Source organism: Vipera ursinii, assembly GCF_947247035.1.
Source record: "Vipera ursinii genome assembly, chromosome: 14".
In the NCBI taxonomy this organism is placed as follows: Eukaryota; Metazoa; Chordata; class Lepidosauria; order Squamata; family Viperidae; genus Vipera; species Vipera ursinii.
Genome location: NC_139527.1, coordinates 12,598,340 through 12,614,220, shown reverse-complemented (window position 1 = coordinate 12,614,220; position 15,881 = coordinate 12,598,340). Strand labels below are relative to the sequence as shown.

General features: G+C 46.8%; 1 protein-coding gene across 1 annotated transcript in view; it reads left to right on the top strand.

The window, feature by feature from the left end:
* Positions 1–294: 294 nt before the first annotated feature.
* The window catches only part of LOC310646758 (solute carrier family 2, facilitated glucose transporter member 11-like), a gene marked incomplete at both ends in the record, with an annotated part of 29,076 nt that continues 13,489 nt past the window's right edge, over positions 295–15,881 (top strand). Inside the window, 10 exons of the mRNA XM_083373422.1 lie at positions 295–399; positions 2,546–2,644; positions 4,208–4,368; positions 5,075–5,199; positions 5,926–6,055; positions 6,131–6,279; positions 8,518–8,708; positions 10,135–10,245; positions 11,272–11,373; positions 12,988–13,063. Of these exons, the coding sequence (XP_083229548.1) occupies positions 295–399; positions 2,546–2,644; positions 4,208–4,368; positions 5,075–5,199; positions 5,926–6,055; positions 6,131–6,279; positions 8,518–8,708; positions 10,135–10,245; positions 11,272–11,373; positions 12,988–13,063 (1,249 nt within the window). The remainder of the gene's footprint in view (positions 400–2,545; positions 2,645–4,207; positions 4,369–5,074; positions 5,200–5,925; positions 6,056–6,130; positions 6,280–8,517; positions 8,709–10,134; positions 10,246–11,271; positions 11,374–12,987; positions 13,064–15,881) is intronic.

Genomic DNA, 15,881 nt, shown 5'->3' with positions numbered 1-15,881 from the left:
CTTCAGCTGCCCCCTAAAGGTCAGTAGGACATGAGGTGGTGAGGAATCAAAAGAGGTTTGGGCTTCCAACAAATTAGAACCAAAAAGCATAGAAGGAGCACTGGCTTTGCAAGCCTGGGATTTCGCTGATAGATTTGGATTTCATGCCTAAATGAGTTTCAACTTTCTGCCATCAAGCATTCCACTTTTTTATTCTGCATATATTAATGGATGAATTATCCAATCCCGTTTTGCCCAATGGGCAGGAAGAACAGAAACAGGCAGGGTTAATGAGAGCAGGTTAACTCTGCTCTCATGGTTTACGAGGCTCAGTGGAATGAAAACCAGCTGGCCTTCCTCACTCAAAGCTCCTTAGTGAAGAGGAATTACAGGAGGATGCAAGGGCTCTTCTCCAACCTGGTAAGTAAGCAAGCAGTAAATGTGATAGTCTGTGGCTGAGGGGCATGGAGCACAAAGGTTTACTGTCCCATCCTGCACCATTAAGTCCACCTCTGGATCATCGTCTGGCTCCAAGGCCAGGATGGCACATTCTGGTGAGGCTCTGTGGCTTTACCCAGCACACTGCAGATGGCCTTGTTTGTTTGCTTCTAAGAGCGTTTAGCTGCCATCTGCCCACCTTCCTACTTGGTTCTCTTGTCCATTCTACCTTGCTACAGTTGTTACCGTTCTCTCTTGTAGGCCCTTCCTGCTGCTCAATCATTCACTTCATGGCTGGCATGCATATTTACTGTATGATAAGAAGGTAGATAATGTGTTTAAAGTGCATATTTTAAGACAGGCATTGTTGAGAGTTTGGAAGAAGTATAGACATAAGTTAGATTACAAGATACCGTTGTGGGCGATTCCGAAACATGCAATAGAAAATATAAATGTTGGCTTCAAACATGATGTGACTACGTACAAGGAGATCTTAAGTTTGGAGAGGAACGTATGGTGTTTGAAGCCGTATAATCTTTTACGAGATGAGAAGATTGTTCAAACTTGGTTTCAATATGGTCAATTACGGGCCAGGTGGAAAGAAGACCAGAAAATTGGTTTCTCAATGACTGATGAAAATTTGGTGAAGCAAATTAGAAATCAGGGTCCAGCACATATCAAACGGATATATCTTGCATTGATAGAAATTGACTCAGAAACAGAACTTGTTAAAGATTGTATGATAAAGTGGGCTCAGAATATTCAAGAAGTTATTACAATGGATACTTGAGAAAAGATCTGGGTGAGAAACGTAAAATTTACACAAGCTCAAAATTTAAGAGAGAACTTTTACAAAATGTTTTATAGGTGGCATTTAGATCCTAAAAAGCTTGCAAGTATGTATCCGAACTACCAACCTAAATGTTGGAGATGTGGTGGCGAAGACGCAACCTATTTTCATATATGGTGGACCTGTAAAAAGGTTAAAGCTTTTTGGATTAAAATCTCGTGGAATATGCAGAAGATATTTAAGCAAAGGATAAAGTTTTGTCCGCAGTTGTTCTTATTGGGCATAATTACAGATACTACTGTTGTGGATACCAAGTTGATGCTGAACTTAATTACGGCAGCAAGACTTTTAGTAGGTCAATATTGGAAGAAGGAGGAATTGCCGACTATAGAAGAATGGACTCTAAAAGTTTCTGACCTGGCGGAAATGGCAAAGATTTCGGCCTATTTGAAAGACCATTCGCAACAACGTTATATTATGGAGTGGAAAAAGTGGATTGATTATATCCAGAACAAATATGGGACCAAAAAGTTTCATTTAGCATTTGTCTAAGTTTTTTTATATGATATTAGTATTGTTTGTAGTCATTTCATATGAGCTAGAGTGCGATAGACTTAATAGTTTATTGTTGTTAACATATGGTTGTTTATGATTGTTTTTACTTTTATACCTTGTATTTAGCTCTGGGAAGTCGGGGAGGGGGGAAGGGGGGGAGGGTTAGGGAGGGTTAGGAAGGGTTGGGTGGAGGGAGGGGGGAAGGGATTGTTAAAGATAAAATATATTGTAAAACTTTTTAATAAAAAAAATAATTGTAATTATAAGCCATAATCATCAAAACCCATAGAACATAGACCTTCCAGTCCAATCCTCTATCCATGGCAGGAGATTCCATACTATTTCAGGCAAATGACTGTCCAGTCTCGAAAACCTCCAGTGATGGAGCACCCACAGCTTCTGGAGGGAAGCTCCTCATTGGTTAATTGTTTTCGCTATCAGGAAATTTCTCCTTAGTTCTAGGTTGGATCTCTCTTTAACGATCCATCATCATTATGATAATGATTATGATTATTAACTATGATATTTATTTAATGACCCATCATGTTTCCTGCCATGGAAAACAATTCTAAGCAACTTCTGAACATGATTCCTCCTAATCACAGGACTTGGGATTCTCTAGCCCAGAGTCCCTCTATGTTCCCCCTACCCCCTACGGTTAGGGTAGGGTGGGGACCCCAGAACATATTTTTAGGGTTTCACAAGGTTGCAGGACCTTCTGAAAGAGGCTGACTGGGGGCAACTTTTGTTCTGGTTCTTATCTGTGCTTTGCTCTCCCTACAGGGTCATTACCAGAAGTTCTTTCAAATGATCCTTGTCCTGGGGATTGGTGGGAACCTTGTTGTTGGCTACCAGATTTCTGTGATCAGTTACCCCTCTGTGGTAAGAGAAACCTTGTTGGTGGGTTGGGAGGCAGAGACCCCTGTGCCAGATAGCACCCATCAGGGTTAGGGTAGGGATTCATCCAAGGCTGCTTCCTGTCTTTTCTGGATCCAGAAGGCCACCATAACTGTTTCCACAACCCACTGCCATGCTAAGACAATTCCCTTTCTGTGTGTTGAGTGGAGTCATTCTAAGTCAGAGGAAGACAGAGGAAGACAGAAATCAAGTTAAAGTGGATTGCAAGGCCTTCATCTCCATATTAATCAATGTATTTGGCTGATAGGATAAAGTGAACTCTAAGGCCAGGATAGCTTTCAATTAGCAGCTTACCCTGATAGGTCACAGCCAAAGTGCTGGGCAACCCCCCAGTCAGGAGAGAAATAAATACACAGGAAGTGAAGGTGCAGGATTGGTCTGCATCCCTTTGAATTTACTTCCACAACCTGCCCTTTCCTTAACTTGGGCTCTTCCTCATGGCTGGATAGTGTACATTTTTCCAGGCTGTGATCTGGCAGAAAAGCTGTCCTGCCTCCCAATTATGGGCTAAGTCAGCCAGATGATTTTTAATCTTTGTTTTTGCCATGAGAAGCTCATCTGCCAATCGGGTGCAGATCAGTGGCTCCCTCCCACTTCATTGGGCTCCTCCATGAAGTTCCACTGACTGTTCGGCCAGAACGCTTTGTCTGCGAATGATACACATCAATCAAGCCAGAACTTGCATGGATGTGGACCTTGCTTCATCCCTCCCGCTTCAGCTGCCAGCCAAGATTTTATTCATTTATTTTCTACATGAGTCAATCAATCTCCTCCAATAGCAGTAGTGCTTTGGCTAGATAAATGCAGATAGGCAGATAGGCCTGTTCTGTGCAAGCCAGATGCCCTGTCTCTCTTGCAGCCAAGCCCAAACGGACTTGAGGATCTGTGCCCATCAGAAGGAAGCAGACCAAAAGAGGCTGGGACTTAGGCTCCCATGTCCTAACCAACCACCCGACAGTTGAGATATTCCTAGTTATAAGCAACAGCAACAGCAGCAACAGCAATATAGGCTGCACAAACTAAGTGTCCAGCACAATTAGCGATATGCATTGGCCATATCACCAATGCATCAATAGCCCAATAGCCAGGCCAACACTCCAGCCTCAAGTTTGACATTGTTGTGGGTTTGGGGCCTCATACTGAAATGCTACAAATTCCTTTTCAAAGGGATCATTTATTATGGCAGGTGGTCCTGTAGGTTTTTTTAAAAAATAGCGCCTGTTACTATGGAGGTGTATTGCTTAAAAATAGTACAAGGACCATTTGGGTCTATCCCCCTCTTGCCATTGCTAGAATTAGGTTCACTTTATCTGCAAAGAGCAAAGCAGGGCTTCTTCAGACACTTTCACGTTGCATGTCCTGCTTGTAGGCTTGGTGTGCAATGCACTCAGCCACAGCTTTGGGGGGCAAAAAGCTACCTGTTCTGCTGAGGAATTCAATAGCAATTTAGTCTGGAGAAGAACCATCACTGTCAACATCACCACCGTGATGCTTTTGGCTGAAATCTCTTCCTCCCTCTGTTCTCAGTACATCAAGAGGTTCATGAATGAAACCTGGCTGGAGCGCTCTGGAGCCCCCCTCAGTGAAAAGACGCTGCTCTTCCTGTGGTCATTTGCTGTGTCTATCTATGCAATAGGAGGCCTGCTGGGATGTCTCTGCAGCGGATTCCTGATCGTGAAATATGGGAAGTATGTGTGCCCTGCAAGAGCTAGAAACCCAGCAGCCTCCTTGGAGAATAGCTGAGAAACAAATGCATCAACCAGTTGCAAAAGAAACTGCCAGGCTGCTGGTCCAGAGGAAACAGGAGAGCCAAAAGAGGGCCACAAAACAGCTGCAGGCCTCTTGAAACTCAGAAGCTTAAAGTTGTTTTATAGCAAATCAATGGGCTTATTCAAAATGCAAACGCAAAAGGGATTTAAAAAGGGATTTAAAAAGGGGATGTCTTGTTCATGTTTCCACAGGACCATCAGCCCTGCTGGCATTTGGGATGCTGTCTCTGTTTTATTTTTTTATTTTAATTCCATTTATATCCCGCCCTTCTCCGAAGACTCAGGGCGGCTTACAAGCTTAGCAGTAGCCTTCATTCTATGTATATGCCTGCTTATTAGGGCTTTCACACACACCCCAAGCGGTTTTAGAAAGTCACCCTGATTCACTCTTAAACCTTGCTCTCCCACACTTGTGATATAATTCCCTGTCACTTTTAGATGGGCAGGCAACTTTCCCGGCCTGCTGGCAGGAGGCCCTCGCAGCGGATGGTCCCTGGGGGTCCAGGGCTTGGAGGGAGCAGTGGATGGAGCCAGCCCCAGAACCAGGCTTGTAGGCAAGGCAGCCCAAGGCAGGGAGGCAGCTAATGTGGTTACTTTTTTTCCCTACCCCTTTTCTTGGCCCCAGAAAGAAATGCCAGCTGAGCACAGACCTCGTAGTCATCCTGACTGCCCTAGTCATGGTCTACAGCAAGAGAGCCAAGTGCTTCGAAATGGTTCTGCTTGGACGATTTGCTTATGGGATAAGTGCTGGTAAGAAGCCTTAGAAGGCTGGGCTTTAATGTGGCTTTGGATATTCTCTGGGGAAAGCCCAGGGGCCCAAAGTCAGTCTCCTGCCACATGCCAGCCAGCCTGCCAGGGAACCCCAAGAGAGAAGGCTGCTGTTGCTGTGCCCACTTCCACTGATTCTCATGGGGGACAATAACTGATCAGCCTTTGGAAGAAGAGGGCCATTGGCTGCATCTACCAGGGCTCTTCTGTCCTTCCAACGTACAGAATAATAGAGTTGGAAGGGACCTTGGAGGTCTTCTAGTCCAACCCCCTGCTCAAGCAGCAGATCCTATATCATTTCAGACAAGTGGCTGTCCAGTCTCTCCTTAACCTCAAGTGATGGAATACCCACAATGTCTGGAGGGAAGCTGTTCCACTGGTTAATTGTCTTCGCTGTTAGGAACTTTTTCCTTAATTCCAGATTGCTTCTCTCTTTGATCAGTTTCCAACCATTGTTTCTTGTCCTTCCCTCTGGTGCTTTGCAAAATAGGTTGAGCCCCCTCTTCTTTGTGGCAGCCTCTCAAATACTGGGATACTCTATCATGCCCCTCCCGGTTCTTTTCTCTAGACTAGACATTCCCAATTCATGCATTAAAGTGCATTGCCATCTGCCTAAGTCAGCAAACAACTCTGCTCCTGTGACTGTGTGATTATTTCAAATTTCAGTGGTTTCTGATGGTCCTTCCTTTCTCCTCCCCTTCCTTCTAGGCTTCTGCCTGGCCATTCATTCTCAGTACGTTGGAGAAATTTCCCCCAAGAAATGGAGAGGACTTGCAAATGCTACCTCGGGATTATTTTGGTCTCTGGGGAAATGCTGGGGCCAAATCTTGGGACTCAGGTACAGAAGGAGCAAAATGAGGAAAGAGGGAGGGGGCTGCTCCTCCACCCCCAACCTCCATTCTCCTATTCTCAGGGAGCTCCTCGGAACTGACCTGTCCTGGCCACTGCTGCTGGCCTTTCCTGGTGTGGCGGCCTTCGTCCAGCTGCTCCTCTTGCCCTTCTTCCCTGAATCTCCTTCTTATCTCTTAATCCAGGAGGGAGATGAGGAAGGCTGCCTGAAAGGTAAGTTGTCCTTAGAAAGATTGGTCTCACCTCAGAATGACCAAGGTGGGGCCGGTCTTGGCAAATGTATTGTCCAAGGATTGAGGAGGAGCTGGAGGTGGAGAGGACTTCAGCTTTGAAGTAGCTCGAGGGCAAGGACCACGCGGAGACAGCTGGCTCAGGTTGACACTTTATTGAGGTACCGGACAGCTGACAGGGCAGTGGCTCTGCTCTTTTATAGCCAGCCGGTGGCTGGCTGTCCAATCCGCTTGTCGTCTTTCTCCCGCCGGAAGCTGGTCCAATCGGCGGCAACTCGGTTTGACAGCTAGGAGTCCTCGTGGCGGCTGCGCTTGCGCAGTAGGTGGCTGTGCTGACAGCTGAGAGCTGTCAGCTGCCGTGCGTGCGCAGTAGCCTGCGGCAGCTTTTAACAGCTGTCAAAAGCTGCCGCGTGTATTCCTATCAACAGTATTTACCTCACAGATTTAACGGTTACATGTATTCATCCTAAACAGTATAACATTAATACATAACAAGCTTCTCTACCAGTCTCTGCATCATCACCGTAAGGGTCCGGAATGTGCTGTGCCACAAGAACGTTGTCTGAATATTGAAGAGAAAGGCAACAAGAGCAGCTTATTTGGCTAAATATATTCGGGAGGTGCTTAGCAGAATTCTGCTCAGTCATGGAACATAATCCTTTAATAATCCTCATATTGGCCCTTCCCTCACCTGGATTATCTTGGACAGACCTGCTGGCCTGCAATCTGTGGCTGTCATAAGAACAGAAAAATTGCAGTGATTGGTCTTCTTACTGCCACAGGGTCATCCTTAAGACCCAGTGTCAGGGGCCACTTCAAAACCTCATCCCAAGAAAGCAGGACTCTTGGAACAGTTTCTTCCCAAAAGGAACTTTTATTAGGAGAAGCTGATAGCAGGCATAATAGGCAGGATCTGAGGCTCAGATCAATACATTAAAGGAGTCCCAAGCACCCCAATAGTTCATCCGGTCAGTTTGCATGGGCCAATCCTCAGGTGTTAAGTCCACTGTGGGAGCTGATAACAGAGTTGTTCCAATGCTTGTGATGATGTTGTTGGGTCTTTGCACCTTCCCTTCCACAGCAATAGATAAGTCAGAAGGCCATGGGCCCATTCCTTTTTCACTTCAGGTTGACATCAGGGGAGAGACAGTTCAAAGAGCAAGTATGTAGGAACAGTGGAAAGGATACATTGTAGCAAAGCAGAGAAACAAACTGCAGAGCCTTCCCCCCTCCCATTCAGGAAAATGGCAAAACCCTCAGTAAGAAATAGAAAGGAATGAAATAGATCCCCCCGCCAGTGTAAGAATGGGTTCTGACACCCAGTATGGTCCATTAGGTACCCAAAGTGGACCAAAGGAGTGTGTCCAGGCTCCTACATCAGAGAGCAGTGTGGAGAACTACAAAGCCATCAGAGAGTGATCTAATCATGATGAGAGATAGATATTAATATCTCCAGATCACACGCCACTGGCCCAAGACAAAAAACAGATTGAACATCTGTCCTCTGCTAAGGCGGGTCCCTGGGAAGACAGGTGAAATCTCCCAGTGCCGTAAGTCTATAAGCCATAAGACCAGAGAATCAGGCAGTTCAAACATTTCTGTTTTTCTATCCAACTAGCCCAGGGGTAGGCAACCTTGGCTCTTTTATGACTCGTGGACCAACTCCCAGAATTCCTGCTGGCTCAGGAATTCTGGGAGTTGAAGTCCACGAGTCATAAAAGAGCCAAGGTTGCCTACCCCTGAACTAGCCCATTCCTTAGCAAGCTGTGAGCTAGGGCAGGGTGTCTCAACTCCAGCAACTTAAAGATTTCAACTCTCAGAATTCCCTAGCCCCAAATCATAAAGTTGCTGAGGGGGAGAAACATTGAGCTATAGGACAAAGCTAGTGCATTATGAGGCCAGCTCCCCCCCCCCCCCACCCAGTGGGCTCCTTTCCCAGGGACCACTTAGAGCACGGGTGTCAATCGTGATCACATCTCGTGACATATCGCAATGTATCGTGATGTTTTTTGCCTTTGCAGAGCTGGGGTGGGCTTGGCCTGTGTGTGATGCATCCCGCCCGTTTGACACTCTGGCCTTAGAGGTTGGGGCAGCTGCCTGCAAGGATGCTTCTCTGTGGCTGTCATGCTGTAAGGCCTTTCTGGTTGTGGGGAAAAGGGTGCAGCTGACCAGCCACAACTTGGCTAATCTTTGTGACCTAACATCTTTCCTGCTTCCCCAGCAATGCACCAGCTGTGGGGCCAAGGGGATCACCAGGAAGAGCTTGGTGAGCTGAAGAAAGAAATGGCCCCAGGAGGGCAAAAAGGCAAAGTGCTTTGGCCAGGAGAGCTGCTCCATGACGCATCGCTTCGCCAGCAACTGATCGTCCTGATGGCTATCGTTGTCACTGTCCAGCTCTGTGGCATCAATGCAGTTAAGTGTCCCTTCCTCACACAATCTCCCCAGAATGGAGGGAGAACCGGCTGGTGCCTGCAGCCTAGAAACTGCCAGGCTTCTCCAGCAAAGCCCCTTAAAGAAGAGGGTCTGGGTGGCTAGCCAGGCTAGGGAAAGAGCTGACAACATCTGGAGGGAGACAAGCTGGGGTTATAATATGAAAAAGTTAACAAAATAAATAAATTAGGAAGGCAGCACAATCTCTACCAGAACGACTGCGGGGAATTCCCAAAGTTTCACAAATCCTGTTGCCACCAGCATGCCATCTTGATCAAGACTGGAGGAACAGGAAGGGGCTTCTGAGCCAGGCATCCCTCCAGGCCCAACTACAAGAGCCCAACTACACAGTCTCTCACTTGTTTTTCACCCTGGAGTCCATGGTTTTGTCTCAGCCCGGCACAAGGCCTTCACCCGCCCATCTCCTGGGCTGCCCTCGAGCAGTTCAGGCCTAGGACAACTCACCACAATCCACTTGCCGTGGCCAATTTGCCATGGGACAACTTGCCATGGAACAAAAGTTACAAAGTATCAAATAAATGGAATAGAATCATTAAAGAAAGGAGGCAAAAGGAAAAACAAATTGAAATGCGAATGAGAAAAAAATAATTAAATAAAAGTGTTGGATTGTCCCCCAGTGAGTTGGCCGTGGCAAGTTGGCCAGACCAATATGCCAGGCTCTTGCAACATGGGAGCTGGCTTAAAGAAGTGGCATTTTCCCCTCTTGAAATCCTTGCAAGAAGAGAAGGAGACTTTGGGGGGGAAAAACCAACTTTGTTAGCCCTGAGGCAGGACTGCTGCAGAATGGGATGATTCACCATGGCCAACTTGCTGCAGCCAACTCACTGGGGGACAATTCAACACTTGTATTTAATTATTTATTTTTTGTCATTCAAGAATTTCAAGAGGGAGAAATGCCACTTCTTTAAACCAGCTCCTACTGTATGTTGCGAGAGTCTGGCATATTGGTCTGGCCAACTTGCCACGGCCAACTCACTGGGGGAAAATGGTCTGGGGAGGTAAAGGGTCTTTTGCCCACCAGCCACCTTGGATGGTAACAGGGATCTGCAGCACAACAACAGTGCCCTGTGGGAAGGAGGACCACTCTGGGGTAACAAGCTTTGGCACATTTGCCCTTCAGCTGCTTCCCCCCCCCCACCCTGATTTCCTCCCACCCCCAACACCTACAGTCTGAGAGTTTGAGCTGCTGCTTCCATGAAGGAGCTGGCCAGTCCCAGCCCTCTCTGGCTCTCATCTGTAGAGTCTTGTGAGCAGATTGGGGGTAGAGGTGGGCAGAAAATGACAGCAGCCACTGTTAATGCAAACCTTCACAAGGGACCGCTTCTGAGGCAGGGGCAGGTCTTCACTGCTTCTTGGCAACTATGAGCATCTTCTTTTTCCCACTTAGGTTTATTTCTATGCTTTTGAAGTGCTTCACAATGCAGGTTTAGAAGAGAGACTTATCCCCTACGTCTGCCTGGGCATTGGCTTCTCTGAGCTCTCCTCTTCTTTCCTCTGTGTAAGACCTGAATGAATGAATGAATGAATGAATGAATGAACCTTTATTATCAAAGTACAACATGTGTACAGTGAGATTGGCTGAGCCTCCCTTCGTGCCCCCTCCACAACTCACAGTGGCAACAAACCCACCATCTTGTTACACCATGTGAGCTAATTGCACAATGTGCCAGTCCCGCAAGTGGAGTTATTTCCCATTCAGGAGGCTGACAGCCCATAGATAGAAACTGTTCTTCAGCCTGTTGGTGCAGCTGGCTATACTTCTATATCTCCTACCCGATGGTAGGAGAGTAAAGAGATACCAACCAGGGTGTGAGTCGTCCCTGAGAATTTTCCTCACTCTTCCAAGGCAGCGGGTCCTGGCAATGTCATCCAGTGGTGTCAGGGGACAGCCCACAATGTTTTGTGCTGTGCTCACCACCCTCTGTAGTATCTTCCTATCCGCGGCTGTCAAGCCAGCATACCAAACCACAATACAGTGGTTAAAATAGTCCATTTTATTCTGAAAACCTCCCTTCTCCCCAAGTGTTATGTTGCCATTATGAATCTTCTTCTGTGTCAGTCTCTCTTCTTTCCACACCATCCTCCACAATTCCCCAGAGGCACAGCTTGTATCCCTGCTTGGAGCTTGAGATAGCAAGCCCAAACTCTTGCCAGGACCACTTTGGGCTGCCTGTTAGGTTCAGCAAAGCCTTTGGCCAGCCTAGGTCCCCTGAAGCTGGACATCCTGGCAGGGCCTGGCCCCCTTGGAGGTGGAAGCACATGCTCCTGGGCTAAACCCCAATCTGGTTTGGGCTGTCAAGCCAACTGGAACCTTCAGACTCCCATAAGGACCAGTTTGACCATGCATTTCCATGGGGTTGAGAAACCAGAGGTGCTGGGTCTACAATTCTCAAAAAGGAAAAAAGGACCAAAATGTCATTTCTATTGTTTTGAATTTGAATATAAAGGTTCTGCTTGATACCTATTATTTGAATCCACCCGTGTTTCCCTGACATTGGCACATTCCCTTATTTCTCCTCTTCAGATATTTACCATTGAACATTATGGACGGAGGCCGCTGCTGTGGAAAGGCTGTGGGTCGATGGCCTTGGTGCTCTTCTTCCTCACAGGGACTCTTTCTCTGCAGGTGAGAAGAAAAGCTTTGTCTGGAAATTCTCTGTTTTGGCAGAGCAGGCAGCCTAGTTAGCCTCATCCCCTGTAGGAAATGGAAGCTTAGTGCCATCAAGGGAAATTCAGTCTCTTCACTCTATGGTGAATATTTCTCTAGATTATTTTGATAGTCCCATATAATTCTAATGATCAAATCCTAAAATCTTCTTTCAATTTCTTGGAGAAAGTCCAGTATTTCTTCCAAGCAGAAATAAAACTTGCCAAAGTGTTTTCTTTCATCAAGGCTGTCAATTTTGCCATCTCTGTCAATTCCATCAGCTTCACCATCCATCTTTCCACTTTGGGCCATTTAAAGATCTCAGTACCATTGTCATGTGTAAAAGCAAAGGTCCATGAAATAGTCATTTCGTCCATTAAGCCAAAAAGAAAATCCTCTAATTTCAATTGTACCTTCACTTTAAAATCTTCTGCATCAGGAGGCAGGTTGACTTCACCCCACAACATCTTAGTGGGATTTAGATCCAGGCTTTGACTTGGGTATTTCAGAACCCACACATTTCTCTTTTTCCAGTCATTCCCTGCTGTATTTATACTGGAATGTTTGGGATCATAGTTATGGGAGAAGGCTGGAAAGCTGGCTGTTGCCAACCTTGCAAGATAGACCAGACAGGAAACACAGCCACATTAACTAACTCATCTTTTTTTTTTAATTTTAATTCCATTTATATCCCGCCCTTCTCCGAAGACTCAGGGCAGCTTACAAGCTTAGCAGTAGCCTTCATTCTATGTATATGCCTGCTTATTAGGGCTTTCACACACACCCCCAAGCGGCATTATTACAAAGTCAGCTTAATTGTCCCCAACAATCTGGGTCCTCTTTATTGTAAGGTTACATTAACAAGAGTTGTCCTGCCAGCACTCTTACTGTCGAAGAACTTAAGGAGGGTCCCTCCTGGGCCTCTTCTCCACCCACTACTAGGCAGCTCTAGACCACGCCCTCTCTTCTGTGGCCTTTCCCGAGGCAGCATCCCTTCTCCCAAAAACTTTCCCACATACCACTTCATTTATTTATTTATTTTATTTTAATTCCATTTATATCCCACCCTTCTCCGAAGACTCAGGGCGGCTTACAAGCTTAGCAGTAGCCTTCATTCTATGTATATGCCTGCTTATTAGGGCTTTCACACACACCCCCAAGCGGCATTATTACAAAGTCAGCTTATTGCCCCCAACACTCTGGGTCCTCATTTTTTCATCACTCTGGGATGCTTGACTTTGGATTCCTGCCCAGAATAGGGTGTCAGATTTGATGGCCTAATGGCCTTTCTGAGTCTGCAGAGTTCCATCTAAGACTTTTGACCAACCCTTCCAATCGGACTCTTGTTGAGATTGAATACAGCTGCCTGGGCTGCTGATGGGAAGGAGGACTCCTGCAGCAATGGTGGGAGTGCAGGCAGCAGCTGTCCACCATTTGAACCTTCTTCCAGACAAGCTCCACAGCCTGGCCTTGCTTGGTGACGCCTCCTGTTTTCTGAGAAGGATGCATTGACTGGAGAGCCCTGTGCTGGGGGAGGGGCTTCTGCAAAGCTTCTAGAGTCTAGACTGCCTGTTCTTTGGTTCCCACCTCCAGAAAAACCTCTCCTGGATGTCCCTCTGCAGTGTCATCCTGATTTTCTTGCTTGTCATCCTCTTTGGAGTTGGACCAAGTGAGTATACAAGTCTTTTCACAAGTACCCATGCGGAAAGAGAAAGAGGCCTGATTGGGGGGGGAGGGGGGGTCCTGCCAAGCCACAGCATTGGTGGAGAGAAATAAAGGCAGGAGCAAAGGGACTCCAAGCAGGCAGGCCTGGGTAAGAACAAAAAGCCACACATGGAACAGAAACACTTGCATCTCACAACTGAAGCTTCCAGATACTCTTCAACCTCTGTAAGGTTTTTCAGCTCAGAATCCAAATAAATCCCAATGAGACTCTGAACATGCCTCTGAATCAGAACACAGCTTTATTTTCTTTGATCAAAGATATATGCTGGGCACTCCACTCTCCTTTAGACAGCAGAGAAGATGGAGAGCAGAGAGCATTTAATCAGAAAAAAATGCTTTTTATAACTAATACACATCACAAGGTTTCTGCGCATCTAAAAAGTTCCTTTGAATCTCCTTATTCTGACATACACTTCTGCATCTCTAAGCTTGAACACAGATAGCTGGGAATTAACTATTAACTTTGTTACTTTGCAGGCAGGTAGAGAGCTGTTACATTTTAAAGCCAAAGCAGAGAAGATTTACAATCCAAGGAGAGAGGAGCAAAGTGTTGCAATTTCTTAGCTAGGCTTTCCCTTGAAACAACACAGTTTAAAGTAACAGAAACATTTTCTTTCCTCAGTACAATTCAGAATAGAATGGAGCACAAACAGAAAGCAAGCAAAAATAAATGGACAATAGCTGTTATACACGAGAGAATATAATATAAAAGATTATATTTTAAAAGATTATACTTGGCTTGATCTCTACACCTCATTCCAATAGTCCAAACAAGAATTGATTGGAGTGTGGGTGACTGTGAGAAGAGCACACTGCCCAGGAATGGATGTAACTGATGTACCACTCGCAGTTGTGCAAAGGCCCTTCTGGCCACAACTGCCATCTCTTCCTCACACAGGATCCATGAGTCAGGAAAAATCCCAGATTACGCCCCTGGTCTGTGCAACCCCAGCCAGGAGTAAAGATGGCAAAGTGAGCTTCTTCCTCTGTGCAGTCAGGCTCACCAACAACAGCCAGTCCTCTCACACATAAAGTCTTACAAAAATAGGCACGCACCGAATGGCAAGGCGTCGCCAGAGGCAGCCATTCTTCGGCTGTCAGCCTCGTGGCTCCGTAGAGCCGCCGAAAACAGCGCCGATCAGCTGTTTTGGTGGCTCGGAAGCCCCCTCCTCGGGAGAAGAGGAGGGGGTGAGCACCCAGGTAGGGGTAGAGCTCTCCGGGTCCGCCAGAACTTAAAGTTTTGGCGGCCGAAGGATTGAGCCCCCCCCCGAAGCCTGGGCATGCTCCGGACTGCGAGGTGCCTCTGCTCCGGTTTTTTTGGAGCAGAACAGGGCGTTCGCAACCATCCCTGCTAGCAAGAAAGAACTTTGGAGAAAGAGGACGCAGGCAGAGCGATGCAGGAGATTTTGGTGAAGATGGTCTTTTAATCTTTAACTCAATGGACTTTGCTGAGCTCGTAAGTGGAAGTGCGTAGCTAACAATAGTGGGTGAAAATGGCGGCTATATCTTCTAAAGTTCCTGCTCTGGTGCAGCAGTCTTCATTGCAAGCGTTATTGTCCCCTGCATCAGCCCTTACAGTAAAAGATTTGCAGAATGTGCTGCAAGAGACTATGGAAAAGCAAATGGAACAATTTGCTGAGATAATGGACAAAAAGTTGGAGGAGAAGTTAACAGAAAAACTAGCTAAGGTTATGGATGAAAAGATTACAGAGAAATTAACAGAAATGAGAGCAGACATTTTATCTGCATTGCAAGGCATGGCTATATGTATTGAGAATTTGGACGAAAGAGTGGAAGATCTCAGTCAAAATGATATTAGACTGGAAGCAAAAATGACAGAAACTGAAAATGTGGTAGAGAAAATTGATTGTGATTTGACCTCGACACAGTATTATCAGATGGAGTTTGCTTTAAGGATTATGTTGTGATTCAGGGTCAGCCTGTGGGTCCGGCAGCCGGGTCGGATGACTCGGATGACTCAGACGAGGGGGAGGAGGAGGGTGTTGAAGACGAACTTGCTGATGATGGCTTGGAGGCTTCGCAGAGCCCCCAGCCAGGCCCCTCTTACTTGGTGGAGACTCAGCTGCGCGAGCCCGACAGTGCAGATGATGATGACCCACAGCTGGCCCTGTTCAAGGACGCCCGACGCAGGAGGCAATGAAGCAGGAGCAAGCAGAGAAAGGCTGTGGGACTCCTCGAAAGGAGGCACAGGGAGGCCACGCCCTGAACTCTAATAAAGGGAGTGTTTGGGGATGGGCTGGTTGCTGAAAGCAACCGCTCCGTTTGAGGATCAAAGTTCCGGTATCTTGTTTCTTGTTCTGTTGTTTGTTTGTGTATTAAACTTGGCAGACGTTTTCCAGCCTCAGACGTTTTCCAGCCTCTGCCGTTTGTACAGGGGTTGCCTTTCTGCAAGGCCGGTAGCAGGCTGGTACAGAACAGTTTGCTTTCAGCCTCCCACCCCTTACAACTAATTATGGAGCAGCTACGTGCCGAGAATGCTCAGCTCACTCAGCAACTCACTTTGCTCAACTGCAAGCACAGGTTCATGCTGCACCCCCACCCAGGAGAAAATGCCAGGTAGCAATGCCGGATAAATTTACAGGTACTCCAGAACTGTTTCCTGCTTTCCTGGGACAATGCCAGCTCTTTATCAGCGTGAGAGCAGCTGATTTCCCCACTGACCGGGATAAGGTGGTGTTCGTGTTAAGCCTTCTTTCGGGGGATGCAGCTCGTTGGGGCACGCCTCTGCTGGCACAACCTAG